Raw genomic sequence first — 27,500 nt, forward strand, 5'->3', positions numbered from 1 at the left:
TTTTTGATTTTATACAAATATTATTTCTTTAGTTTAATAATAAATTTTAAGACAAAATTATTTGTAAAATTAAGTTATTATATTTTTTGTCTGTTAACTCCACACTTTGAGAAGAAACACCATTGTTATTTAGCATTTTTGCATCTAAAATAAAACAAATCTAAATAAAAACAAAAAGTCCCAAATTACAGAACTATTTTCTTTAAAAAAAAAAAAAAAAAATCAATAAATCAATTAAAAACTAAAAAGAGAAAACACAGGAGAAGCAGAAATAGGAATTTTAACGCAAATTTTCAAAACATCATCTGCAGCTTTTTTTACGTCACTTTTTTTGCTTAAAAACTCTTAAAAACGTACTGAATCTATGAAATATAATTTTTCACTGTGGCTCAACCAATTGTTTCAGTCCTGCCCGAGTTTAAAATGAGGCTTTTATTGTGACCTGTAGAGAATTAGTTTGTGAACGAAAGATGCCTGTAGAGATCAGAAAAAAATGAAATGTACACATTTTTTTAAATTTTGTCCTCTTTGACCTTCCGTACAAAAATAGAGGCAACACCGGTCTTATCCATTTGTCTTTTCATTTCTCTCAGTCTGTCTCTCTTGGAAATGGATTCATGTTCATATTCAAAGTCAGTTTTCTTGTGTCAAACAGACACACACTGTTAGGAGGCGACTTCTTCGTGCACGCACACACACACGCACACACAAACAGATGCTAACACAGATAGGTGGATACGAGTGTGAGCGTGTAACTCGCTTGTCTGAAGTGAAGCCCCTCTGTCTCATATCTGCCTACCTGTCTCTGTTTCCTCTCTCTCTGTCTCAACTCCTTTTTCTTTTTCCTTTCTCTACCTTCTTCCTCGTCTTTTTTTTTTTTTCTGTATCCGTCATCCAATGCTGCATCTCCTCTTCTTTTCTCCTGGTGTTGTTATCTGTTCGGCTGCCCCCTCTCTCCCCTGCTGTCGACAGTAGATGAACCCGTCCTCCCCTACTGTTTCTTACCCATGGCCCCCTCATCACCCCAGACCCCTCCAATCATGCTCTTTGCCCTCCGCCCCCCCCTCCCCTCCCCGACCCTACTCATCATCCGCGACATATACCCTCCCTCCCCCGGGCTGTTTCTATTTTCAGTTCTCCTTCCTCCTGCCGTTTGTGAGATGTGGAACCCCACCACCCCCCCCCCCCTCACCCCCCATATGCCTGGCCTTCTTCTGCCTTTCATGACTTATGACCCCGCCCATCTCACGTTGTTCACTACCCCAACAGATCTTTCACACCTCCAATGTTTATAACCCATGATCCTTTGTTTTCACCGTCTTCTCCCTTCTGACATTCAATAAATTGATACACAATTTAGATATTCTTCAATATTTTTATGGTGATTTTATCGACTGATCCAAGCTCTTCTCTTGAAAACATCTATTCTGAAAGCATTTGCCTTGTTTTTTCATCCCTCTGTATCTTTATTCTTCTCCTTCTCGCAGAAGAACACTTTCAATGCACTTACTACACTTAATACATTTTTAACTCTTTCCCCTATCTCGTATGATTTTACACCTTACAATCATCAGTGAAGTCCATTAAACATGCACACAGAGAAAATGAAACAACAACTACAGGTACCTCGAGTGGAAGAATCAAGCTCTGATATTTTGTGGCATTCACAAGTTTGTCTGTCGCCACGACAACAAATTGGCAGTAAACGTGTCTGTGACATCCAGGGTGCAGATTCCAAACTCAGACTGCAGAATACTCATATTAGCATTTTGGGATTTTGTCCACGTTTTTTTACAGTGTGGTCACTTTACTGGTTTTTAGTGGCTTTGCAGCTACAATGGACAGGAGCAATCAACTCTCGTAAGTGTACAATCAAGATAAATCTGGAGAACTTCTGGCGTGGATTTCGACTGTCTCGGGGTCTTCTGAATGCCAGACTGATTGGATGATGTTGAGATCAGGACTCTGTGGGTTTAGACCATCTGTTGCAGGACTCCTTATTCTTCTTGTGGCCAAAGATAGTTGAATCTGTCTGGATTTTTGGGCTCATTGCCTTCCTGAATTTAAGGCACAATCAGACGCCTCCCTGACAGTTTTTCATTTTCTAAAGTGCCTAAGACTTTTGCACAGCCCTGTATATAGATGTCTACATGTTAATGTCCGTACTGTATTCCAGTCAGCCGTCACAGCATCGTATAAAAATGCTTATATAGCACTCAGAACTTATAAAGTGCCTTTGAAGGACACGTCTCCCAGCCAGATCCGAGGACAACCGTTTTTTGGTCTCGTCTCCAAAGAGCTCACCAAGGTTCCTGTTATAAATCCTCTTGGATGGACTAAAATGACCCCGTTTCTTTTTCTCTTGATATCTTTGCATCTTTTCTCCTTTAGATGCCTGACCCAGGAATCTTCTCTGCTGAACTTTTATTGCTCAGCAAGCATTTTGTTTTCGATCCTCTGAATGTATCCTGCAGATGCTGAAAGTTTGCTTTGTTGCAGACGAAGTGACCATCGCGAGTCACCACATCATTTCCATGTGCATTGTAGTTGACAAACTCCACCTCCCTCCCCAAAGCATAGCCCCCTCCCCCCCCCACACACACACCTCCCTCCTCCAGTGTCACTCAGGCAGCTAATAGAAGGTGACAGCGATGCTCTGATATCGATACCCGCTGCATGATGAGGATTAAAGATCCACCGACTCCCTGCCAAGAACACAGGCTGCTGTGTGTGTGTGTGTGTGTGTGTGTGTGTGTGTGTGTGTGTGTGTGTGTGTGTGTGTGTGTGTGTGAGAGTGTCTTTTGATTATGCCTGTCTGTGTGTGTGTGTGTTTATCAGTTGCTGCTCTGTTTGTGTTTATGTCTCAGGAAGGTGTGTGTGCGTGCGTGTGTGTGTGTTTGGCGTGTGCATCCGTTGGTGTTTTGAAGAGGTGTTTTCTCGTTAAGAGTTGCTCGTTAGGGGTTGAGGGCGAGCAAACAGGTGAGACGTTGCCACGGTAACGGCACCAACAAACAGATCAGACTTTGATCTCGGTCTGCTCGGGAGGAGAAGAAAACACGCGGCTCTTTCATCAGCTAAAGGAGTGGAGACAGACAGAGAATCACAAAAAAAAACCAGAATAGAGGCCGAAACGGAGGAAAACGCTGAAAAAAAAACAACACAAGAGGAAACACGGAGATGGCAGCGAAGAGAAGAAAAGAGATACAAGGAAAGTAAAAAAGACAAAGATGGCAATAGAAAAGGAAACAGTAAACATTTAATTTGCTTAAAAAGAAGGAAGAAACAAAGATTGAAGGGATGATGAAGAGAAACAGAAGAACATTCAGGGACTTTATTGTAAACATCTTGACACATCCAAACAACTTAATGATCGTTATTTAACTTAATGCCACCTCGCTCTGTCAGGATGTCTTCACTGAATCTGATGTTTACTTTACATTTACTTTTTTACAATTTTACACAGGCCTACATTAAAACCAAATCATCCTAAAACTTTGCATGAATAAAACAATATCAGAATTACTTTTGTGTTGTTTCCTCTGATACTTTATCCATGTAGTGGATGTTCAGTCTCCACTGTCAGTAAAATACTTGTTTAAAGGCAGTTTTTTGACCAACAGCAGCTTCTCAGAGGTGTACATCAACCTGTAATATGTTGCAGAAAAAGGTGCAACCAGCAGATTCAGATAATTATACTCAACAACAGTGAGTATAAGTTATGAAGCATTGCGTTGGACGTGAGTGGGACAGACTTTTAAAAGTCGATTTGGTGCCCAAAAATGTTCAACTTGATAAACCTGAAGGTTCACAAGATGGATAAAAAGATAAGCCAGGTTTATTTTGGGCTTTTCTCCAATTCGTCTTTTTTTTTTTTTTCTTGTGGAAGTAATACCTGAAATTTCTCAAAATGAAATAACAGGGAAAAAGTAAAGTCAAAATCCATACTTATGGCCAAGAATGCATCATAATTATTATGTTGCTTGTTGGGCTATTATCAGGCTATTGGCACATTTCTTACCTTAAACATGTTGTGGAGAACATCATGTCGATAAAAGTCCTCAGTCTCAGCTACATTTATCTACAAAGCTACAAAAAGAAGGGGAACTTTTTCACCCCATTTAGGAACAAGTTAATTCTTCATTTACCGGAAGAATTTAAAATGAACAAATTTGGAGATAAATGCAGCCATGACGGTTTTTTTGGTTTTTTTGTATTGCTGCAAAGCTGACATGAGAATAAACAAAACCTCTGAGCATGTCAGAGTTTGTAGAGAAGAGGTAGCGAAAATAACAATGCTTTAAAATATCCAGATTTTTGACCAACTCAGATCCGCAACCTTTTATTTTAGTGGCGATAGCAGAAAGCTAAAACATCCCTGAAGCCACCAATGAGGAGGAGAAATGCAGACAGGAGGCAAAACACTTTCATCCGTTAAAACGGAGAAAGGAGAGGCGACAAAACAAAAGATAAAGACAGGGTGAACGATGGAGATGGTGAAGATAGTATTGGAGGAGGAGAAAGAGGTGGAGTGACTGAGAGTGGTCAGGAGGGAGAAAAAACAAGAGAGATGACGAGACAAAAAAAGATTGAAAGACCGGCGAGGAAAGAGAGAGCGGCCTGTAAAGAAAAGGGAAGAAAAAGACGGATGAGAGAAAGAGTTGAAAAGATGAATATACGGAAAAATGCAGACAGACAGAAGGAGATTGGATTTTATTGATAGAAGCGTTTTAAGTCGCCGCGGCGCGCTCGCTCTGCTGCATTAGTGAGAACAGTAAATGCTTTCACTCACAAAGACTTCATATATCCTCCATTTGTTTACTGCTGCTGAATATTTTAAGAGTAAAGCTTTCATCCCTAAAATGTCACCGCATGTCGAGCGGGCGAAATGGACTTCAGATAATAACTTACGATAATCAATGAGACCTGATGATGTCAGCGGTAATCCATTTTGACTTTCAACATGAGGGCTGTGGAGTGTTTTTTTTTTTTTGTCAGAGGTGGATTTCTTTCAAACATTTCCTTCAATAAAACATTCAAGATTTTTATTTACAGCATTTTTGATAGCAACTACATATCACATCATTTTTGCCATCAAGGTGTCAGCATGCTGCAAACGTGTCAGTACACGTTGTACAGATAGATTGTCTGTTCTCCAGTAGTATAACAAAGCCTCAGTTCTGCCAAACAATTTAATTATTGTTTAAAATCTAAAAAAACAAAGATTATTTAACTTTTTCTTAGGTTTTTCCAACCCCATTTGGGTTGTCCAAAATTTAGGATGAGCTCAATTATAAGACATTCATACATAATGCTGCATTTTCTGTTAAAGGCCATGTTTCTCCATTCAAAAAGAATATCTGACGTTTTGAACACAATTGTTTTGTCCTCAAATAATACTTTTTCAAACTTAATATCCCAAAAAACACAATTGTCTTATATTTGGGCCAATGTGGCAATTATTGACCAGAAAAATGCTCTACCGAAGTTCAAACACACCTCATCACCTTCATCAGCACAAGTCATGCCGCATCATGCATTATAACTTCCTGTTTGTGCAATGGATGTAGAGATTTAATCAGTCGACTACTAGACTGATGTTAACAGACCCAAAATTTCTGTGTGGAATAAGCAAGTCTGGCCACACTGTATAGAAAGTCTCTTAAAGGACGTAAACCACGGGTTCATTTTGAAACTTTTGGAGCAGCCCTCACCGTTAACTGATTAACTGATCTGGTTTTCCGAGTGGCTGACCAAACCTAAAATCCAATCAGGGTTTCCAGACTATAATCACAGCAAAGAAACATGAAGCTGAGTAAAAGTCCGGCAACTTCCAGCCACAATATGGAACTTTTTTGCCCTAAAATAATGACGTCAAAATAATTTTGATGCTATAATCGCTTGTAATAGGGGGAGTGGTATCTCCTTTGTTCCCGCCCAAACGCTGGTTCTTCTTGCATTGAGTAACTAGTAAAATAGTCAGATCTCTTGCAAAAAGTGCACTTTTCAGTGACAAAGGTTTGTTGAACTCCTCATACTTTCGAATAGCCAGCTGCAGGTGACAGCGAATGATTGTCTTTCCATGTCCAAGTATTTTTCAATGTTGTATTTCTTTCTTTCTAGAAGCAGAAATGGACGTTGGTTGTGTATATAACCCCAGATTCTATAAGTCGAGGCCTAGTTACAGTGGGGCTAAAAGCTGTTGCTATTAGCTTGTGCAAGTGCAGTCATGAAGCAGAATTTAATGCACCGCAATCCTGTAATTACCATCTGTGGCCACAGAGGCCGCTGTTGCCACTCCTCAGCAAATGTTACATTTTGTTGCTGTAAAAAAAATATTATCATCACTCGTGATCGGAAGTTATAAGTGGAGTCTTTTCCTATGATTTCTAAATGGTTTTGATGATGTCAAAAACTTTTTTTTTTTTTTTTTTTTTACAAGAATCTTCCACTTTGTCCTCATTTTTTTCATATGACCTCAACAACTTCACACAACTTTGCAACCTCTGATGTCTGGCCTTAACATGAGTCATTGAGGAGAAATCCAAAAGTAAAAAAACACAAATATCTCCCTTTGGATTTGAGCTCTCACTTTGTCAGAGTATTAAATTGATATTTTAATGCATATGGGTTGGCAGGTTTTGCCATAAATGTCACAAACAGACAGCTGTAAAGTGAGTGGGAGAGGTACATCTTACTTTATTGTCTGCTTCCATTTCCAGTGAATTGCTCTAAAAGCCCTTAATGAATCCCGCTGTCTTTCAGACCCCATTTATACGTGCCGTTAAGAAGCAGAGAGCAGGAAACGTGGATTCTGGGTCAGTTTGGCATCCAGTTTCATTCCATAATGTGGTTTGACCCATTTAAAGAAATCTTACAAAACGATACGTAGCACATCTTTCAAGCAAATTCTGATATGTTTTGAATGAAGGTGGTGATCACGTGAAAATACTTTCTTTTAAACCTTTGATAAATTTGATTACAGGTTATAAAGTCAACTCGGGTAGATAAAATGTGTTTTAATGGACAGAAATTACTAAAAGAAACATTATGACTTTCTCTTTTATCATCCTGTATGTGAGTATTCCAGGCAGGTGTCTGTTTATATTGTTTCAGTGCAAAGAGGATCTGCTTCTAACAACCCGTCCATCTCACCGCCTTTACAGTACATTAGATTTTTTTGGCGGTGACTCTGAAATATTTGCATTTTTGGATAAAGCAGAGGATTATTTGCACCGATACAGTTTTCTGATTGCACTCAAAATGTCGCATTAACATTGTTCTCAATTTTCAATATACTGACGCACTCCTTTATTTATTTGCTGTGTGAAGAAAACCTGTTGACTTAAGGACAAAATAAACTTTGATAAAACGTTTTTTTCGTCAAAGGTTTCACAACATCAGAACTACAATACACGTGAAAGTTGATAACATTTTTTAATCGCCCCAAACATCCTGAAAATAATAATAGTACCAGATCTGATGGGTTAGAAATAAGTTCCTCTAAAGATCCTACATATTTTAGTGAATTTAACTTTATGTTCCTGTTACCCGCTGGTATTTCACTGGCAACCAATTTGACTGCGAGACAGCATTTACAATCTTCGGATGGTTGTGGACTTGGTGTATCACCATGTACACTGTTCTTCCATCCTATTTGAAGGACCTTTTGGGGTCCCCAGACCCGAAATTGGGAATCCCTGACCTTAAATTTAGAGTTTTGAGTGGAGAATTTTTGCTTCCAAAATCCTGAAGGAAGGGCCTCCTGAACACATTGACACCCATCAAGGTGCTTTTGAGCAAACCCTCTGCAGCACAATGTGTTTCTACTGTCACTTTAGGATTCGTATGAATTCAATTAGACGGATGGAAGAAATGAATCTGCAGCAAAGACTAAGGGAGGGAGATTTAGTAAAGTACCGAAAGAAGAAAAGAGGGAGTGGGGAAAAAAAAGAAAAAAAAAAAGACAAATGTCAGCTGAGGAGAAAAAAGCGGGAGAAATGCAAACCACAAAGTTTGGGTAGCTTTAGGCGGTATTAGCAACAGCAGTGGGAATATGTGTGGGAACAAATTGTCGACAGGAATTCATTAGGCTCGTTGTGCGATAACGAGTGCTTGTGGTTTTAATTGACTTAATCAACAAATAGAATTAATCAGAGATTTCTAATTAATGGTAATTGATTGAAATATCCACTGGGTCACTGCGCAGGCAGCAAAAATTCTCCTTCTCTCTCTCTCTGCGTTTTTCTTTAGTTCTGTCTCTCCTTCCTTTACAGCGTCCTTTACTTTTCGTCCTTTCGCCACGTTGTTGTTTTTTTGTCTCATTGTCTTTGTATCTTTTTTCTCTCTTTTCTTTCTTCTACATTTCAGTACTTTTACTTTTTAATACTTTTCTTACTCTCTTTCTAACTTTTTTTTTTTTTTCTATTCATCTCACTTTCTCCAGCATTTTTGCACATTCATCTTTTCTCAAGGTTTTCTTTTCCATCCCTGCATGTCTGGTTAAGTCTAAGGCTGCGTATCAAATACATTTTTTTGGTAGAGAGCAAAATGTTTAGCACCAAAAAAACAAAACAAAAAAAAATGGTCACGCACTAAAAGCAAGCTTTGGATATCTGCTTAAATTCATAGTCTGGTATTCGCTGATTGCAGATTTTCCAATGGATAACTTCTGAATTATTTTATATAGGCAAAGTACTGCTGCTTGTGTTTTGTAGTGAATCATTGAAGACTTAAGCTTCTTTTGTGAAACGACAAAACTGATTTGGTAGAAAAACAGTCGTTAAAGGGTTTCGAATCACTGAGTCGTTTTGATTTCAGTATCAGAGTTGCTGTATCGTAACGACACCGGCACTACAGGTCTCGTCTTACTGTAGATCTCTCTCTCATTTCAAAGTGCTCTAAAGTCGTGAAAAAGGCCGACATAGCAACCACACTAACAACCTCCACTCTCCTCTACCTGTGTCCTCCTCTTCCTTCCATCCCTTCTCTCCCTTCCTCCATCCCTCTCTTCACGGCAGGTCTCGGTAATTAGATTGTGGAGATGAGGAGGTGGAGGAGAGTTAAGAGGATTTTGTTTTAGGAGAGGGAGATTTAAGAATGAGAGAGATAGAGGAGGATGGAGTGGGGGAGAGCGGGAGATTGAGAGAGAGAGGCGGGAATGGAAGAAAGGGAGAGAGAGAGAGAGAGAGAGAGAGAGAGAGAGAGAGAGAGAGAGAGAGAGGTGAAGGGGGAATTAGAGGAAGAGGAGAACAGATCCTCTTCCTTTTGTTTATCCTGAGTCGGTCACCCTTCCTGAAAGACAATGTTGAGTGACAGACAGTGGAAAACAAATGAGGAGATAAAGACATCACCGGTTCTTCTCATGTCTCTCTTGTTGATCGACTTTGAACACAACCATGTGGAAAAACAGAGGACAGGAACAAACAGGGAGGAATGAGGGTTCGTGTGAGTAATAATGACTCAAAGAAGCTAAAACAAGTCATCCATCGCTCTATTTTCTGCTGCTCGGTGGTGACCAGACTAAGAAAGACGACGGGGTTTGAATCCAGGAAGTGACAATGTTGCTTTTGAGGGGGTTTTTTTGCTTTCCTAACCCAAACCAATGTTTTTTTGCTAAACGTAAAATTTTCATTCAAATTACATGCAGTAGGTTTAATTTTCGTCCACCACAGGAAAACGTGTATCTTTCACATCTTGACAGACCAAAGCGTGTCTATCTCGGGTGTTGCTCCAGTGGGCAGGCGTGTCTATTTCACGCTTCAGCCATACAGTTGAGATATGTAATCCAGTGTTTTCTCAGGCTGGCAGCAGAGGAGGCAGATCAGATGCTGAATGACCACAACTGGTCTCATGTTTGTGTGTTTGGAGCTTTGAATAAATTGAGAGCTTTACCTTTAGCTCTTTTTCAACCGCAACAGTCTGGTAGTGCGCCGGCATTACACTGTGCCATTTCGCCTGTCGATCTCTCACTCGGGAACAAGATCTCATGATATTCAGGGTCCTCTAACACTCACTGTGTTTGTGGGTTTAAGAAACTATGGACATGTATGAAATCTCATGTCGCACCTGGATTGAGCAATAGTCTATTTTCCAGCAGAGTAGCACAGCTTCAAGTCGGGATTTTTTTTTCTCAAACTCCGTGACGTGTTTTTTCTTGCAGCTTCTCCCTGAATGTCTGTGGTTTGGACTTAAGCTTTGCCTTTCTGTCCATTTCTACACTTTGGAATCGGCCTCATTGTACTGTTTGCTGATTGTTTTCAGCTGCACAAAGGTTTCTTCAGCTGATGCAAACCAAACGTTTCTTGCTGTTGCTGCTTCAGAATAAAAGCATTTCACGGGTGAATTAGTTGGAGGCTTTTATTGTGAAGAAGTGACTCGGCATACAGCGTGTTTATCAGAGTTTGTGCAGCTTCATTTACAGTTCGGGTAAAGGAGTTTACTTTTCTGTGTAATGCAGTGGACAAAGCAGTAGTATGCAGCTCGACTGAGGCCGACTTTAGGGTTGGATTTTTGATGCAAAATGCACATGGTGACTACCATCCCAGCAGCTTCATCCTGAGCCGCGGTCTGTCACTGGAACATCAAAGAAGCAACATCAACGGAGCATCTAATGGTCTTTGTTAAATCTTTTCTACCCTCCTATATCTGACTTTAATCTTCTTCCTCTCTCTTCACACTACTCTCTATATTACACTCTTTTTCCTCTCCATCGACCCATCCCACACATGTTTTTTGGGGCTTTTCTGTTCCCGTCTCAACCTTCACTCTACATCCTCCATCTCTTTCTCTGCGGCCACTCCACGGCTTCCCATGTATTTTGGAAGAAAAGCTTTTTAGCAAATATTTGTCTGACTGTGTCTGTAGAGCCCTCTGAGTCAATATGGGCCCAGCCAGGCTAGACCGGTCCACGGGAAAAAAAAAAAAAGAGGGAGCGGGGGAGGGGAGGGGGCAGTGCATAAAGAACCAGCAGTGCAAAAACAATAGAGACTTAGGATTCTGTCTTTTTCATTTCTCTCTACAAAAATAAAATTCCAAACAAGTTTTCATCCCTGAAGCTCTCCAACCTGCGGACATAATACTGATATTGATGATGACATACAGGGTGCTCCTTTGGTCTGTTTTCTCATCGTACCCCCACAGAGATTTCCTGTAAGCACATTCAGTGTTTACTTGAGGCCTAACAGGCATTAACTGTCTCATAAACCAATAGGACACATCAGAACTAGCATGAAACTGTAAACAAGGACATATATATGACGTATGAAGCCGTGGCTGTCTGAATCCATGTTTCCGACTGCTTATTTCACTCATGATATATCTTCAAGCTATTACAAAAACCCCACATGGACATGTTAACAAGTTTAAAAACTGGATTTTCACTGCAGGGCGTCTTTAAAGTCTATAATTTCACTTTGGGTTGCAGTTACAAATGAAAAGTGTGGGTGTAGTTTGAGTCATTACACGGCTTGTGTAGACGACTGTATTGAGAACCTTTTCAGGCAAGCAGTTCATGTTGTAACCCGGTATCACGGCAAAGCGTGAAATAGACACGCCCATCCACTGCAGCGCTTTGGTCACACTAGGCGTGAAAGTTACACGTTATCCTGTAGTGGATGAAAATCAAACCTACTGTGTGCTTAGAGCCATGTGATCTACAAGAAAAGGAAACTTAGCAACATGGTTGGGCTTCGGAAGCAAAAAACAACTCTAGAAAAGCATCGTCACCTCCTGGATTCAAACCTCTTCATCCTGCATGGCAGTCTGTGATTGATGCCGAAGAAATGCCGATTGTACTTGGTCTCAATACCTCCCATTGCAGCACCTCGGTCACATGATCCTTCATGACATTTACACATGTACAAGTTTCATGCTTACAAAATGCATAAGTTTCACGCCTTCCCAGCCCAAAGTATGGCTATCGTGCTTTGCCAGGATACTGGGTTTGCTTATGTTTGTAATAATCCTGGTAATTTACACAGTTTAGAATATTTCTCAATTAGTGTTAGACTTTCAAGCAGATTTTCGAGTTGTGAGCATCACCCTCTGACTATAACAGGCTGAATTATTGTTCCAGCTTCAGTTTAGTCTAATTCATCTTCCTGTGCTCCCTCCGCGCTGTCTGCTGCAGTTATTTGGCGCAGAGCGAGTATCACTCAGTCGTTTTGTTGTTGTTATAGAGCCTCCCCCCTTCAACGTAATACACACCTCCTGTTTGGAATAAATTTATCAGCAGCCCCACAAACGCACACTCAAACACACACCAGGCTTGTTCTCTTGATCCTGTCTGCTGTATTCTGCATCCCCATCTCCTGTTTAGACAAGCAGGCGAGCCGCAAATATGCTAAACTGAAGAGAGCGAGAAAGAGGAGATGAAAGACAGAAGAAGTGTTGAGTGTGTGTGAGAACGAGGCCGAGTGTGAGCGTGCATGCACGCCAGAGAGAGAGAGAGAGAGAGAGAGAAAAAGAGAGAACGAGAATCCCATTTCATTGTAATAGTGTTTAATATTTATTGGAAAAATGTAAAGAAAATGTAAAGGAAGTGCTTTTCAGCGAGCGGGCTGGATTAGCATAAATAGTTTGGGGCTTGGACGTGTTTGGTCCCTGCTGCAGAGGAGTAAGGCTGTCCCCTCTATTCTGTGACAGACAGACACACACACACACACACACACACACACACACACACACACACACACACACACACACACACACACACAGAAATATATGCATATGTTTTGCGCGCACACATTTCTACACACACTCGTGCACACGCCTGCATGAGTAAACATTCAAACATGCAAACACACACACACACACACTGACCTTTGAGTGTGAAAACTCATCAGCATATAGTGATTTATAATAGGCAGTGCCAATCCCTGTTTTTCTTTTCTTTTTTTCCCTCTTTTTTTGAATTTATTAGACAGGAGCCGAGAGGGAAGCAGAGGGGGGAATATTGGCTGTTGTCATTTATTTTATGCACTGTTACTGCTGATCAAGGAGCTGTGTGCTGGATTTGACTTTATGCTAATAAACTGTAATGAATGACCTGAATTTAACAGCGCTGAATTGCGGAGAATTGAGAGAATACATAAAAACAAATGTGGCTACCTCTTGTTCTTGTTGCTTTATCGTGTAAGACTCTTCTGTTTTTTGCCACTATTTAGGTTTCATTTTCATGCATATGTCCATAATTTCTGCCCATAAAAATAACATTGTATTCACCAAATTAATGACTGGCATATGGGGGCATGGTGACAACGCTGCAGGAACACGAGCAGCCTGCCAGGCGGAGAAACAAACTAACAGTTTATTATGATTATCTCAACCGCTTCACTATAGTAGGTGGAAGTTATGCACGTAGTTGGGTCAAGATTGGTTTCAGTGCGTTTGTAAGTACGTTCTCACAAGAAGGTTTCTCAGTTAAAGACAATAGAAACATCAGAACTACCAATAAATAAGTTGAATAAGGAAACCTTTGAAACAGTAGAAATTAAACCCAACAAATATTAAAACTAACTCCGGTCTTAATCAAAGCAGGGAGTGTTGCAGGGCATTAATGTTGTTATTGACACGTGATTTACTTTTTCCATTATTTTGGTTCCTATCTTAGAATATTTCCAGCCTTATTTTGACCTTGCTTCTTTTTCCTTGTTCTTCTCTTCCATGTGGACATCCAGTCCCTTTGTTCGGAGGTTCGAGCCCGACGCCGGGGAGTCGCCTCTGTTCTGAAACTTTGCCAGAAGCTGCTGCAACAAAGCCAGGTGAGTAAAAGAAAACACAAATTTCATGACGTCACAGCTGACCCGACAAAATCAAAGGGGAGTTTGAAACCACTAGCAGAGACGGATACACTCAATTGCTGACTTATCATCACTTTTCTTTTTTCTTTTTTTACTATATTTAAAAAAACATTAAGGGAAAATAATGATTTAAATTTTTTTTTTTTTTGAGTGAATCAAAGTCTGACCATCATGACTGTTGTGAATTGAGGAAAAAGTTTAACTACATCTAACACTGTCTCTCTAATATCCACCCCCGGGACAGTCGGGCCCCATGGCTGAGGTGGGCCCGGATGCGGAGCAGCACCGTGAGGCCCTGCAGCTGCTGTCAATCAACCTGGAGAGGAGGTGGGAGGCGATCGTGATGCAGGCACTGCAGTGGCAGAACAGACTGAAGCGAGAACTGGGGGAGCAGCAGGTTAGAGCGCTCTGACATTTACACTTTACATCCTTCATTCTACACTGCAGGCAGTCAGCTGACGCGCTGTTACACTCAGTGAGCATGTCAGCATTTGATTTGATGCTAAAATGCGCCGTGAAAGACAGATGGCTCCGTGATTGAAGCTACAGCGTGTCGGTTATAGAACAATCTCTACAGCCCGAAAAAGTGTCGTAATGTTTTGTGAAATGAGCGTCAACTCCAGAACAAAGCACCAACTTTCACACAATCAGGAAGTGGTTTCACCTTTTTATTTGTAGCCCAGGTGAGACAGGGCAACAAAAAGCATTAAAGTAAATTGTTAGTGAGGTTTCAGTAACAGTTTGCTTGTGGTCAGATGATAACGTCTTCTCTGACGCTCTGTGGATACAGTCAAATGCAAACTGTACTGAGGAGTAGGTGGTATTTCTAATGGGTTACCCGAAACCTTTGTCACTCAGTCAGTAGCTGCTTTTTGACAGTAGATCCTCTTTGCATGTCTCTAAAGGTTGAATTATTTCAAACATTTGTTTTCTTTAGCTCACACACCATCACGATTCTGACAAAATATTCAATTGTCTTTCACCGACCTGTGGAATTCCTCACGGGGCAATCCTCTGACCTGTCTATTTCTATGGCATGATTGATTTGCTTTGTCTGTTATCATTGATGGCTCACTGATATTTAACCACAATCAAACTAAATTTAGCTACCCACTCCCATTCTTCATGCTCCCCGTTCCCAAAACTGCCATGACATCAAATTGGCTCTGCAAATTTTGCCAGTGAAATCCTCAATTTATTTATTTTTTTAGATTATCTATTAGCTGATACTGTTTTTTGACCATGCAGTTGGCCAAGCTGATGGTACATTTTAAGAACTCCTTCTCCTGAACCTCACGATGGTAAAGCAGGTTGCCCATTAATTGCAAGGTTGGCTGTTCAATACCTGGTCCCTCCTATCCATACGCCAACGTGTCCTTGCTCAAGCCCGATGGCAAGGTGAGCACCCTGCATGGCAGCTCTGTCACCATTGGTGTGTGAATGTGTGTGTGAATGGGAGAATGAGAAGCAATGGCTGCTTTCCTGGGTACCATCTCTAAGTTTGTTTCCAGGGCATTAGAAACTACCTTTTAATCCTGGTTATTTCCAATGTTTTTCTAAACTTCGATAGTAAGTTATTTACTCTTTGTTACTCTCTGCACACTTTTGCTTCCGGTATTCTGAAATTCGAAATATGATCATGTTATGTCCAGAGATCTTCTGGGGGTCGTGAATTTGATCTGTAAATTGCGTTTCATTGTGCCCTATTAGATTTTAGTAATTTGTCTGAACTTCTAAATTTAATCCTCGTTAGAGCTTCACTTCAGGAAAAATCAGAGGGTCACTGAAAGCATTAGGAATCGTCCTCAGGGCACCGTGATCATCTCCGGAATGTTTCATGGACATGTGACCAGTGGTTGCCAGTTTCAGACGGATAGAACAACAGACTAATATCCGAGCAGACTAAATATCATTAACGCCCCGAAGCTGCGCCGCTATCAGAGCAAAAAGGAGTTGCGTTTTGACTTTTAAAAGCCCACAGAGGCAGAAGCTGCATATGTCAACTCCAGTCTGAGTCAGTGTAACAGTCCAGAGGCAGCCGGTTGATAAAAAAAACTAATCTGCCAGTTCTCCACTGTGATCAGTATCACAAAGGCAATGTTTCCTCTGTCACCTCCTCCACAAACAGAAAAAAAACAAATGAGATTTTATTTGCATATTAAGAAGAAGAAAAAAAGCCATGGATGTCTGGGCACCATGACGGTGCGTTGCCAAAAGGTTTGTTCTTGTTAGAAAAATCTGCAGCTGATGGAGCGTTTCAGACTCCACGTTTCAGGTTTGCTCGCCGATCGTAGCGGCGGTTGGGAACGCAGCGAGGATGACGGCTCGGCACGTGTGAGGATGTGAAGCGACGAGAACCGGAGGTGTTAAGTGAAAAATCGCTCACGGGGGAGCCGTCCGGTGCCGAGCTGGAACCGGACGAGGCTCAGGGAGAGAGAGAGAGAGAGAGAGAGAGAGAGAGATGAGTGCTTTCTACAGTTGATGTAACGTGAAGGCATGAAAGCTGCAGCAGAATGCAGCTGTTATGGATTTCTAATAGTGATGAATATGGTTCTACGGAGGCAGGAGGAGGAGGAAGAGGGGGCATTTGGATACAAGGTGAAGGGGTCTGGCAGAGACTCACCTATACACAGATACAATCACACTTACGTAAGCATAAAAAGTTGTTAGGTCTCAGCAGTGCTGTGTTACACAAGGTGCTCGCATGTAGAAATACACACACACACACACACACACACACACACACACACAAATAAATAATTGACAGATAATGATGTGTTGAGAGCTCAGACAGAGGTGAAAGAGAAGGAAAGAGGAAGGTAAAAAGTGTGGGAGGACGTTTTGGGTCTTTTTTTTTTTTATGATAGCAATTTTATCAAAGTGTAGATTATATTATGAACCAATTTAGTCTATGGCTCTAACACACCTTCCAGTTCAGCCAAGCATGAAGATATATTTTTGAGATTTGGCTTTGTTTTTTCTTTTCTTCACCAATTTTTTTACGTGTGCCCACTCAGATATTTATAAGCTAATTGAAACCTTGTTAGGTTGATAACAGGTTTATTTTGTTTGTCTGTGTCAAACGGTGACCTCTGGGGGTTTATAAAAAAAAAAATTAAGCCGATGCCCCAAAAACTGCCATTCCTCGAGTGGCCATGTTATAATGTCCAACTTTACAGCAGAAATAAACAAAAGAGGGTTTTGGTCTCCAATTTCCCTTTGAAAATTAGACAGGAGGTACATTTTTATAGAATTTGGGCTCTGAGTTATGCATAATTAAGGACGGGGCTGCTTTGAGTGACAGGTGGTTAGCAAGCTGCCTGCAGGGCTCCACCCGTGCACCACTTCTTTGCCCATTTTTGGATCAGCTGGGAGACGGATTCAGGCACTGCCAAGATGGAGACCTCACGGAGGCTTAGTCCATTTTTTAGATACAGTCTACGATCTGTACATTCATAATGATGAAAAAATGTATCCCCAAACTAACCCTCGAAGAACCGCTGCTCAAATTTCTCTCAGTTTTCCCTATAAATATTACCAACTTACAATTAAATATAAGAGAAACTATTAAGATCTGGCTGACCCCTAAAATATAGTGTTACTGTTAACAGACAGGAAATAAGTGTGTGTGTGTGTGTGTGTGTGTGTGTGTGTGTGTGTGTGTGTGTGTGTGTGTGTGTGTGTGTGTGTGTGTGTGTGTGCGTACACTGTACTGAACTGAACCACCTCTGACAGGCCTTTGAATGGTCTGAGTGGTTGAGAATGTGATGACTCATTTATGAGTGTTGGAAAAGCAGCAAGAATCAACCTAATCCTGCTCCTCAGGTGCTGCTGGAGGTTGGAGGGACCTTTTCTCTTCTTCCTCCCTCATATATTCACACACAAATACACACACACACACTCAAACATTGTAGAGGAGGGAGAAGACAAATAACGGAGGCCACACACTCTGACCTCGCTGCCTGGCTGGAGAGTAATTTCACTTCTACTGGAGATGGGAGTGGAATAAAGAGAGAGGGGAGAGTAAGGGGGAGGGAGGGAGGCAGAGAAGGAACCAGAAGGCATATATGTGGGTGGTTTAGTTTATAAATGAACACTTCTGCTCAATGATAAAACGATTGTCCTCTCCTGGTTTCTGTGCGTTTGTGCGTGCGTGCGTGTGTGTGTGTGTGTGTGTGTGTGTGTGTGTGTGTGTGTGTGTGTGTGTGTGTAAATGAGTTGGCTTGCTTGCGCACAAATGGCTGCTGCTGTGCGTGTCTTGGACTTTAGCTGTGCGCCTCACTGAGATGTAATTGTTTCTGCAGGTGGGAACGCAGGTTGTGCATGTTATTGAACCACTTTATATGTTTGTGTTTGGAAGGGATTAATAGTACACGTGGCGTATCTATGTACTTTTAATATTAGTTACATTTGTGCGTACTCGTGTTTAGCTTGCACTTGCAGAATTGTTGTGTTTATATTCCTTGAAACTGTCTTTAAGTCTTCTGAACAATTTTGCAGTGCAAGAAGCCAGACAAGTGTTTTTTAATGCTGAAACATTGAGTCATTTATTGGGCTTTAATATGAATTGTATTGGTCAAAACCTTAAAAACATTCTCCACGTCGAGCATCTTAAAACGTGAATAATTTCTCTTTCTCTACGTTCCACATCAAGGTAAATCAAATATGTGGTCAGAAGTAACAAAAGCGAGATTTGAAAATGTAATATTTGGCCTTGGGAACTTGTTTCATTCTTATTTGAGGTAAATAATGAGACTCTGCCCCTTTCTTGTATTTCCTGTAGGTCAATTAAACCCCATGTTTATGCCTGATGCTGCTGTGGCGTCCTCTTCCACTCCACACTATGGACTTTTATTACAAAACACTGAAACCGAAGTGCCCCATGTTCACTACCAAAAGTTGAGCCGTAAAAGCTGTATTTTCTTAAATTATGTGAAAACATTTTGGCCAGCGCAGTAACAATATGTCAGCCTGTTTCCAATAGAAACTTTCAAGGGCATTCTGGGTTTGTGTTTCTCTATAAAATAGAAAAAGGAAAATTTGACGTTATATATTTCAGTGTTTGTGGACACTAGAAGAGAAGTAGAGGACATTGGGGTTCATCCTCTCAGGGCCATGAATAAAAAAAGCCGATTATTTGATTTACCAGCAGACAAACATGCAACCAGATTCATCCACGCGACCCACCTCAGATCATGGGATTTTGTTCCAGGTGGGCGGGGTTGCATCGTTACAGCACGAGACCCATTTTCTTCTCTTCGCGCTCCGCGAGTCGATGCTGCTCAGAAAGTAAATGAAAGATGCTGTTTTGTCTTTGATTTGATGTAAATGAGTCTAAATTAAAGCTGCAGGGTGTTGTGGGGATGAGGTTTTACAAAGTCTACCTGTGCGTCAAACGTAATATATGGAAATTATGTTTTAGAACAGTTTCCTCACAATTATGAAATATAGTTTTCGAGCGGCGTTACGAGCAACATATGGAGGGGTTTTCATTCACCGCTTGCAATTACATTCAAAGCAGCCTGTCTGCTCCTCCACTCTGCATGGAGGAGGTGATTTATCTGCGCGCTTCCATTCATTTTTGAATCAGACCGGTGACGCCGGGCTCCCTCAGCGCTGTGACAACTGCTACAGCGGAGAGCCAGCAGAGACTCAAGCGGCGGCACCACGGCTCCGGGAGGAGTGCAGGCACATGAATAATCACCCAGACACTGCTAGATAGCTGCGCTCTCCTTGGGCCTTCCAGCAGATGCTATGCTAACAAATGGGAGCAGTCAAACCAGAGCTAATGGGAAAAAGTTTCCTGTTTTCACACACAGTGGAGGTCCCTCGCATGCACATAACACACACACACACACACACACACACACACACACACACACACACACACACACACACACACACACACACACACACACACACACACACACACACACACACACACACACACAGGCTCAGGCTCAGATTAAGGAAGTAAACACCAGACTCTGATGTTCATGTAAATATGATCACAGGAAGGAACGCTGGTTTATTTTTGCCGGTTTTACGAAACACACAGCTGGTTATCGAGCAGACTGACATGAAATGACATGAACGCTTATTTTATTCTAATGCTTATGGTTTTATCCTAACATACCTCAACAGCCTAAAGGTGCATCGAAGCTGAGTGCAAGTGAATCTCTTCCCACGTTATTTCATGATTTTACTGATGGTAAATCTGCAAACCTGCATGTTTTAGTTTATTCGTCTTTTTTGTTTGATTTGTCAACTCTTAAGTATTCTTGATGGTCATCTTGAACAAACAGGAACGGGTTCCTTCTGAGTGGGTAAGAATTTGGTCGACCCCGAACATTTTTAGTGGCGTAGGCAGCTCGATTAAATATGCGAGCAAAGTATTTCCTTTTGAATTTTATGTCATTGTGTAAATAATTTGAGTATCAGTTATGAAATAAACTAGTTGTAGTACATTTAAACAAGACAAAAAAACCATCTACTTCGTGGGATTATATTTGCAGAATTCCTGCAGAAAATCCCCTGCAGGGACATTTGGACCAACTGTTTACCGCAGCGTGTTGCTGGAGTCTAGCTGGGAAATTATCACTGATGCTTGACTGGTGAATTTGTCTGTTCTGCTAGTTTGCCAACTCCGTCTCTCTGGCTGGTTCCCAACCACACTTTAGAGTTATTCCCTGCTTTAAAAAAATATGTTTTTTAACAACACCGTGGCTTTGCCGGACACCGGGAGTCCCCACGCTCCGCCATCCGCGGTCGTAAAAGTACCCGCATTTGAGCCATAAACTGTGGCGAAATTATAGAAATTAGATAAATTATGGATATAAATTATGTACAAGGTTTTTGTGGGTCATCAAATCCTCGATTTGATTGGATTAGGCTGATTGATAGCCTCTCCTCTCAACGCTGAATGTGTTTTTGAATGCGTCTGCTGTGGCAAAACCCAGTTCAGTCATTACCCCCATCTCCCTTATCAGCACAAGGGGAATAAACACAAATCTAATAGAAATTCATTACACAGAGCCATATCCACACACACTCTCTCACACACACTCACACACAGAGCCAACTAGTTTATTAGATTAATAGGCTATGAATGGCTAATACGAATTACCCCCCTCTCTTGTTAACGAGACGCGGAGCAATTTGTATAATTATGTCTGTGGAAGGAAAGAATTCCTGTGTCTAAGCATATTTTTAGACAGCCGAGCTTTCTGAAGGCTTTTGATTACGTATTTACTTTGGGGTTTTCAGTTTGGTGCTCTTTCTCTCAGAAGTCGTTTTTTGAATAATTCATCGCTTTGTTCCAGAGTGGAATAATTTGTGTTGAGATTTATGAGCAATTGCTTTGGGGTGGGCTGGTTTTACTTCTTAAAAAAAAAAAAAAAAACTTGTTTTAAATGATCACAGAACACGTTCTGTCAGAGTCGGGTGTCAGTACATCTCTTTCAAACATGAGACCGCGTTCTCCGGAAGGGCACGGGATTCAGAGCGTGTCCTTTTCAAAGAGCTTGGTGCCAAAACAAGAAACAACACAACTTGTACTTCCACAGTGTTTGATGCCGCAAATTAAAACACTTGATGCACTTTTAAATCACAACTGAGAACTTCCCTTCTTTACCAACGACGCAGTTATGAAGTGGATCCTCTGGTCTGAACAGGCTGTTTGGCCTCACATTAAGCTTTCTGAAAAGAAGAAATGTTGGTCATTAGGACCTGTTTCAGAAATGTCTGAGAAATAAGCGTCAGTAACATAAAATAAGATGTAATTAGTCAGATTGCTCCACCAGTGTCTGTAAACTGACACCTGCTTTGAGTAATCTTCGAGCCTTATTGATTTAGAGCTCAATAATTGCCAAAATGACTTATTAAGATGGAGTTCTCGGCAATGCTTTACTGTAAATTGTAAACAGCCCCAAACAGTTATTAATCTGCTATTAATTTAGATTTACTTTATTCTGTAGGCGACATATTCACCTTATACTGGCAACAGTTTTAAATCAGATGTTTAGTAATTTACGGAATCAAGATAAATTAATGTCAGATGGACTTCAGTCAAACTCTTAGATTTATTTATTTTCTGTGTTTGCGCATAACTTTTATTATTACTATATGCAAAGCATTTGCATGAATAAAATGCTGTACCTGGTTCCACTTTTTCATTCATGACTTTTTCCTTGCTCCATCAGTGACCTGGCTCATTTAAAATACACTTGATTCTTGTTTTTTTAAAGAGTTGTCCTTGCGGCACTTCCTGAAAATGACATAGACGATAACTAGAGAGAGAAAAGAGGTTGAAAATGCTTGCAGGAATAAGACCTCAGATGTTGTGGGTTCATGGTTTGTGCTTCAGAAGTCACTCTTAATCAATTTAAGACATATTTTCTCATTTCTTCTCCTTTTGTCTGCAGGTTCCCGGGAACTTCCTGGAACCGGGTTTAGTGGACCTCCACCAGATCAGCCCGGTTTTAGCTGGTCCAGTGGCACCGGTGCCGGATGACTCCTGGGAATGGGATGAAACAGATATGACAATCACGGAGGCAGAGCCACAAGAAGTACCAGATCCCGACCTCACGCACAACCTCCCCACAGATTCAAATCTGCCCTCAGACAGCGGTCTGTCCAATGGGAATCAGCCCGTCAACATCAGAACCGGTGTCCCTTCCGGGCAGCGTCCTGAGATGACGAGGGGAGGACCTTTATTAGAAGTTCAGCACAATACGACCTCTCAAACTGTCCCACCTAACAACAACAACATCTACCAGGTCTACAGCCTTCATAATGTTGAGTTATACAGGCAGCCTCAGTTTCCTCACACTTCCTCCTCACTGCACAAAACCAAATCGGGAAAAAGGAAACTCCTGCTGAAGAGCTTGAGTAAAGATTCCTCCTTCTCCTCCATCGAATCCCTCCCGGACCTCCTCGGAGGTTTGATGTCGAACAGCCGTGGAGGGGAAAGGATCGGGGAGTGCGAGGGCGGCAGAGGAAGCGGCCAGTCGGCGAACAGTCGGCGGTCGGAGTGTGAGAGCGGGATCGTGAGCGATATGGGAGACACGGAGATGACGACAACAAACTCTGAAGTCCCCGGAGAGGAAGAGGATCGGGGGGACGAAGAAGAGGAGGAAGAAAAGAGGCAGAGGAATGACGAGACTGTGGGTGGGCAACAATTGATTCTGCACAGAAACAATATCACCAAGTACAATCACAGAAGAAAGACGGAATTTAATAAGAAGGAGAAAGAATGGAGGAGGGATGAACTCAGAGGTGAAACCAAAAGAAACAGAGAGGAGGAGAAACGGAGGAGGTGCAAGAGGGGAGGAGGCGAGGCTGTTGAAATCCTAGTCAATGGACGTGGGATCCTGACACCCGCCGATTCGGACTCTGACTTTGAGGCAGGAGGACTCGGAGTTGACTCGTCCAAGTCTTTCATCTCGCGCAGTGGCATCCCGGAGTTCAAAGTTGAGCCGTACAACGGTCTGGAGACTCCTCCTGCTCTCAGCCGCCGGGCGTCAAGTCCAGTTTTATCTCAGGGCTCCTCTCTGGAATCCCTGCTGGCGCTAGGTGTGGAGTTGTTCCCCTCCAAAGACCCGCTGCATCGTAGCGCCTCTCTGGAGAGCTGCCTGATCCCGTGCCGGAGCGCCGATGGGGGGACCGGAGGCAGCCTCGCCAGTCTTGGGGAGCCAGACCAGAGTAGGGGCGCCGACGGAGGCGAACCAGGAAAGAAAAAGAACGTCGAAAGCGCGCAAGGAGAACCGTCCTCCGGGGAGCTCAGCCGAAGAACCCTCGATCTCCTCAAACGTCTGGAGAACATCCAGAGTCCCCTGGCGGCGAAGATGACCCGCAGCGTTTCCGACATGACACTCCGGAGCACCTCCCCGCAGAGCTGCCGACTCCCCGTGTCGCCCTCCCTCGGCGGTCGACTCGCCCCGCTCTCGGCGATTTTGGGCTCGTCGCGGAGAGGGCCGCCGTCGCTGATCAATGAGAGTTCGGCGACAGCTTCCCTGACAGAGCTGAGCAGCACCGAGGACTCGTCTCTGGGGTCGGAAGATTTCGCCATGCTCAGAAACCAGCGGGACCTCTTCCAAGATCCCACCGTGGCCGCCAACGCCAATGCAAGCTCCTATGGGAAACGTTGCCATGGTAACAGCAGAGGAGGGCAGGGCATGGATGAAGCCGACGCGGCGAGTTTGAGCATGGTGGTGAACGTCTCTTGTACGTCGGCGTGCACGGACGAAGATGAGGACGACAGCGACCTCCTGTCTTCCTCCACGCTGACTCTCACCGAGGAGGAGCTCGGCGTCCGGGACGAAGAGGAGGAGAGGCTGAGCGGCGCGTCCTCCGGTCACGAGGATGACGGGGATGATGATGATGATGAAGAGGGAATGGAGGGCCCTTATGTGCTGGGCCTCGAGTACATGAAGAGGGAGCTGCAGAGTTGGATCCGATCTCCTCGCACCTCCTCTTCCTCCTCCTCCTCAAAAACAGAAGCAGGCCTCCGGGACGAGCTGCAGTGTGGGACCAACCTGTCCTCCACCCTCCCGTCCTCTTCCCAGAACAAGGAGCAGCGCTGCTTTCTCATCCGCTCCGCTGCAAAATCAATAGAAACCAACACCAATGGTAACAACAACAAGACGAAGAGGGAAAAGAGAGAAAAGGACGAAGAGGAGGAAAACAGGAGGAATGCGACGCGGAGCTACATCAGCCAGTTTGTGGACGACGTGGAGAACGGAAACGTAGACCAAAGCTGCTTAAAGGGGAAAGACGAAGATGACGAGCTCCTCCGAGAGGAGTCGAGCGTGTTCACGAAGAAAGGAGAGTCTCTGAGGGAGTCGTACGTGTTCGCCAAAACAGGAGAGTCGGTTCAGGACGTCGGCAACGTGATCGTAAAAACGGAATCGAACTCGACGAAGCAGCTCTGCTCGTCCCCGTCCTGCGAGCTCCTTCCCTTCCCGTCCAAGCGGGCTTCCTCATTGGTGGGACAGCTGAGGGGAGAGCTGCCCTGCCACAGCGCCTCCCTCCCTTCGCCTCCTTCTCTCTCGCCGGTAGAGGACTGCAGATCCCACGACGCCTCGCCCCACACCGGGCCGGCAGCCAGCGGAAGGAAGGCCATCACCATCCAGGAGAAGTTCAAGTTCTCGTCTTTTGTGACGGAGGAGACGAGGAGGGAAGTCCGAGACAAAGACTCGTCCCTGCCCCCCAAAAAGTGGCACGGTTCCCACTCCGTCTGCTGCAAACACCCTCCCTTCCCCCCCTCCCTCCAAGCCCGTGGCGAGAGCAAGAAAGAGAACGTCCACGACTTTGTGCTGGAGATTATCGACATGACCTCACTGGCGCTGAAAATGAAGGAGAACCAGACGGAAGAGACGAACCAGACGGAGAACTTTGGGTCGGTCCCAGACCAAGGTCCGGCATCGCTGGCTCAGATCAGAGACAAGGTAGAGTATTAAACCTCTAAAATAATCCACACAACGATCAAGATTTTATGGATTTCTTTACAAAGACACAAATGCAAAAGCCTAATAAAATAGAAATAACAAAACAAAAAATGATTCCATTTGTTGACAAATGTAATAATTGATTGTTTTTGGAGATGGAACAGTTGAAGTCCTATTTGACCTCGTATATTCTGTACATTCGGAGGGCAAACGAATCCAAAGGGAGCAAAAGTTATCTCAGTTAATTTGTTCACTGAGTCGAAGTAATTCAATAAATCGCATCACAGATCATAACTTTCAGGATGTAATAACTTCTTCGGGATCTTTTGCGAGTGAAGTCATCTAAAAGCTAATCATTTTTTTTTTTTTCTGAAAAGAAAGAAAAAGAAATCAGGCAGAAAACTTTGCTCCTCCTGAAAAAAAAAAAATAAAAGTGTAAAATATTAATATGTAAATCAAGATTTGATGGTTTGATTTTTTTTTAGGTGCTTTAAATTTAAAAAATAACATGAATAAATCACATTTACAACAAATACGATGCAGAATGAAAGTGCTGCTCGTGTTCCTTTTTGATTTGATCGTACAGCATCTGTGGACACACAAAATGTTTTTTTGTGGAATTCAGATAACAACAAACGACTTATAAACTTTCCGTGTCCTCTTCCTTTCAGGTGCTCGAACATTCCCACAGGCCTCTCCACCTCCGGAAAGGAGACTTCTACTCCTACCTGTCTCTCTCCTCCCACGACAGCGACTGCGGTGAGGTCAGCCAGTGCACCGAGGACAAGAGCTCCACCCCGGCACCCTACAGCATCCCGTCGTACTTCACGCCGACGCAGGGCCTCCGCAGCCCAAGCCCCGAGCCGTTCCCGAGCACCGAACTGTCTTCCAAGCGCTCCTCTCCGAGCCTCGAGTCCAAGAGCGACGTTCGCGCTCTCGATCTGCGGCCTGCCGGCGACCTGGTCGTCCGCGACGGCAGCCCCTCTCTGTCTCTGCCCCCCAGCCCCGACATCAGGGACGAGGAGACCCTGTTCGCCGCCTGCACGGAGGAGGTTTACCTCGGCCCGCCTCTCTGCTACAGCATGGTGCTCACCAAGAAACCACGACGGTTCTTTCTGAAGGATTCCTCGCAGGGCCCTGGCTATGAACTGGATGACAGCGCGCCTTACTTGCCTTACTTCAACGATAATCTTCGATATTTCTCTCAAGAGGGGCCCGGTTCTAAACCAGGTGACGGCCCGAGCTGCGTGTCTCCCTCAGAGCAGTCTGTGCTGGATGAAAACCGGGATCACCCGTATTTGCAAGGATCAAGTCCCACAGAGGAAACACAGAGCTCCTTCTCTCCTCTGCCCGAGCCGTGTTACAGCTCATTTTCCACATCTCCGCCCTCACCGGGCGACTCCACCTCCCTCCGGGGGCCCGGCTCCGAACCAAAAGACGACCCCTCCTCTCCTCTTCCTCCTCCTCCTCCCCGCCTGTCCTCTGGCGCCGAGGAAGAGGGGCGAGGTGAGGACCAGTACCTCCTCTGTGATGTCGCTGCGGGAGAAGTCGCGGCCGCTGCGAGTGTCAGCACGCCGCGGGAGGAGAGGAGTCGTAATGAGGGGCCTCCTTATCTTAATCCCCGGGCGCGTGTCGTCCCGATAGACTCCTCCGCAGCCGAATGTTTGGCAGATACTAAAACGCTTGAATCCAATATGGGCGCCGTAATGACCAAGATAAGTGTCTGCAGCTCCACTACAAATCCCTCAAAAGAGCCAGCCGCCACCGCCACGCGTATTAATCCCAAAATTAACTGCTCGCCGATGAGAGAGGCAGATAGGGAGGAGTGGGGGAGGCGAGGAGAGGCGGACACTCAGCGGGCGAAGCAGGAGGAGAAGGGGAGGAGAGGAGGGCGGAGCGGCTCGCAGCAGGAAGGGAAGGCTGCAACGGCGAGGCAGGTGAGTGTTCCGTGTATTAGCCCGATGTGCTATCTCGGGACATTATACGAGGCCTTGATACTGCACTTCACCTCTCTAACTCCAGGTATTAGTCCGAGCCGAGCCCCTCAGCGGGCGCAGATGTAATGAGGTTGCCGCGCGCTTCTCTCATTTCCATTTCTTAGGCCAGACGGACGTGAGAGGTGCCGATATGAACCTCCCCTCCTCCTCCTCCTACCTCTCCTCCTCCTCCTCGTCCTCCTCGTCCTCTTCACCCCCTCTCTTCCTCTTCATCACTCTCCTCTTTTTCTTTTTCGTGTCCTTTTCTCTCATCTGTC

General features: G+C 43.6%; 1 protein-coding gene across 2 annotated transcripts in view; it reads left to right on the forward strand.

The window, feature by feature from the left end:
- The window catches only part of akap6 (A kinase (PRKA) anchor protein 6), a 169,197-nt gene that overhangs the window by 134,179 nt on the left and 7,518 nt on the right, over positions 1-27,500 (forward strand). For both annotated transcript variants that reach the window (XM_069152819.1, XM_069152820.1), the window contains exons 18-21: positions 13,677-13,760; positions 14,044-14,196; positions 22,223-25,246; positions 25,918-27,183. In XM_069152819.1, coding sequence (XP_069008920.1) covers positions 13,677-13,760; positions 14,044-14,196; positions 22,223-25,246; positions 25,918-27,183 — 4,527 coding nt within the window. The remainder of the gene's footprint in view (positions 1-13,676; positions 13,761-14,043; positions 14,197-22,222; positions 25,247-25,917; positions 27,184-27,500) is intronic.

This window comes from Embiotoca jacksoni, unplaced genomic scaffold, assembly GCF_022577435.1.
Source record: "Embiotoca jacksoni isolate LCO1_2020_lvr unplaced genomic scaffold, fEmbJac1.0.p SCAF_18, whole genome shotgun sequence".
Taxonomy (NCBI): domain Eukaryota; kingdom Metazoa; phylum Chordata; class Actinopteri; family Embiotocidae; genus Embiotoca; species Embiotoca jacksoni.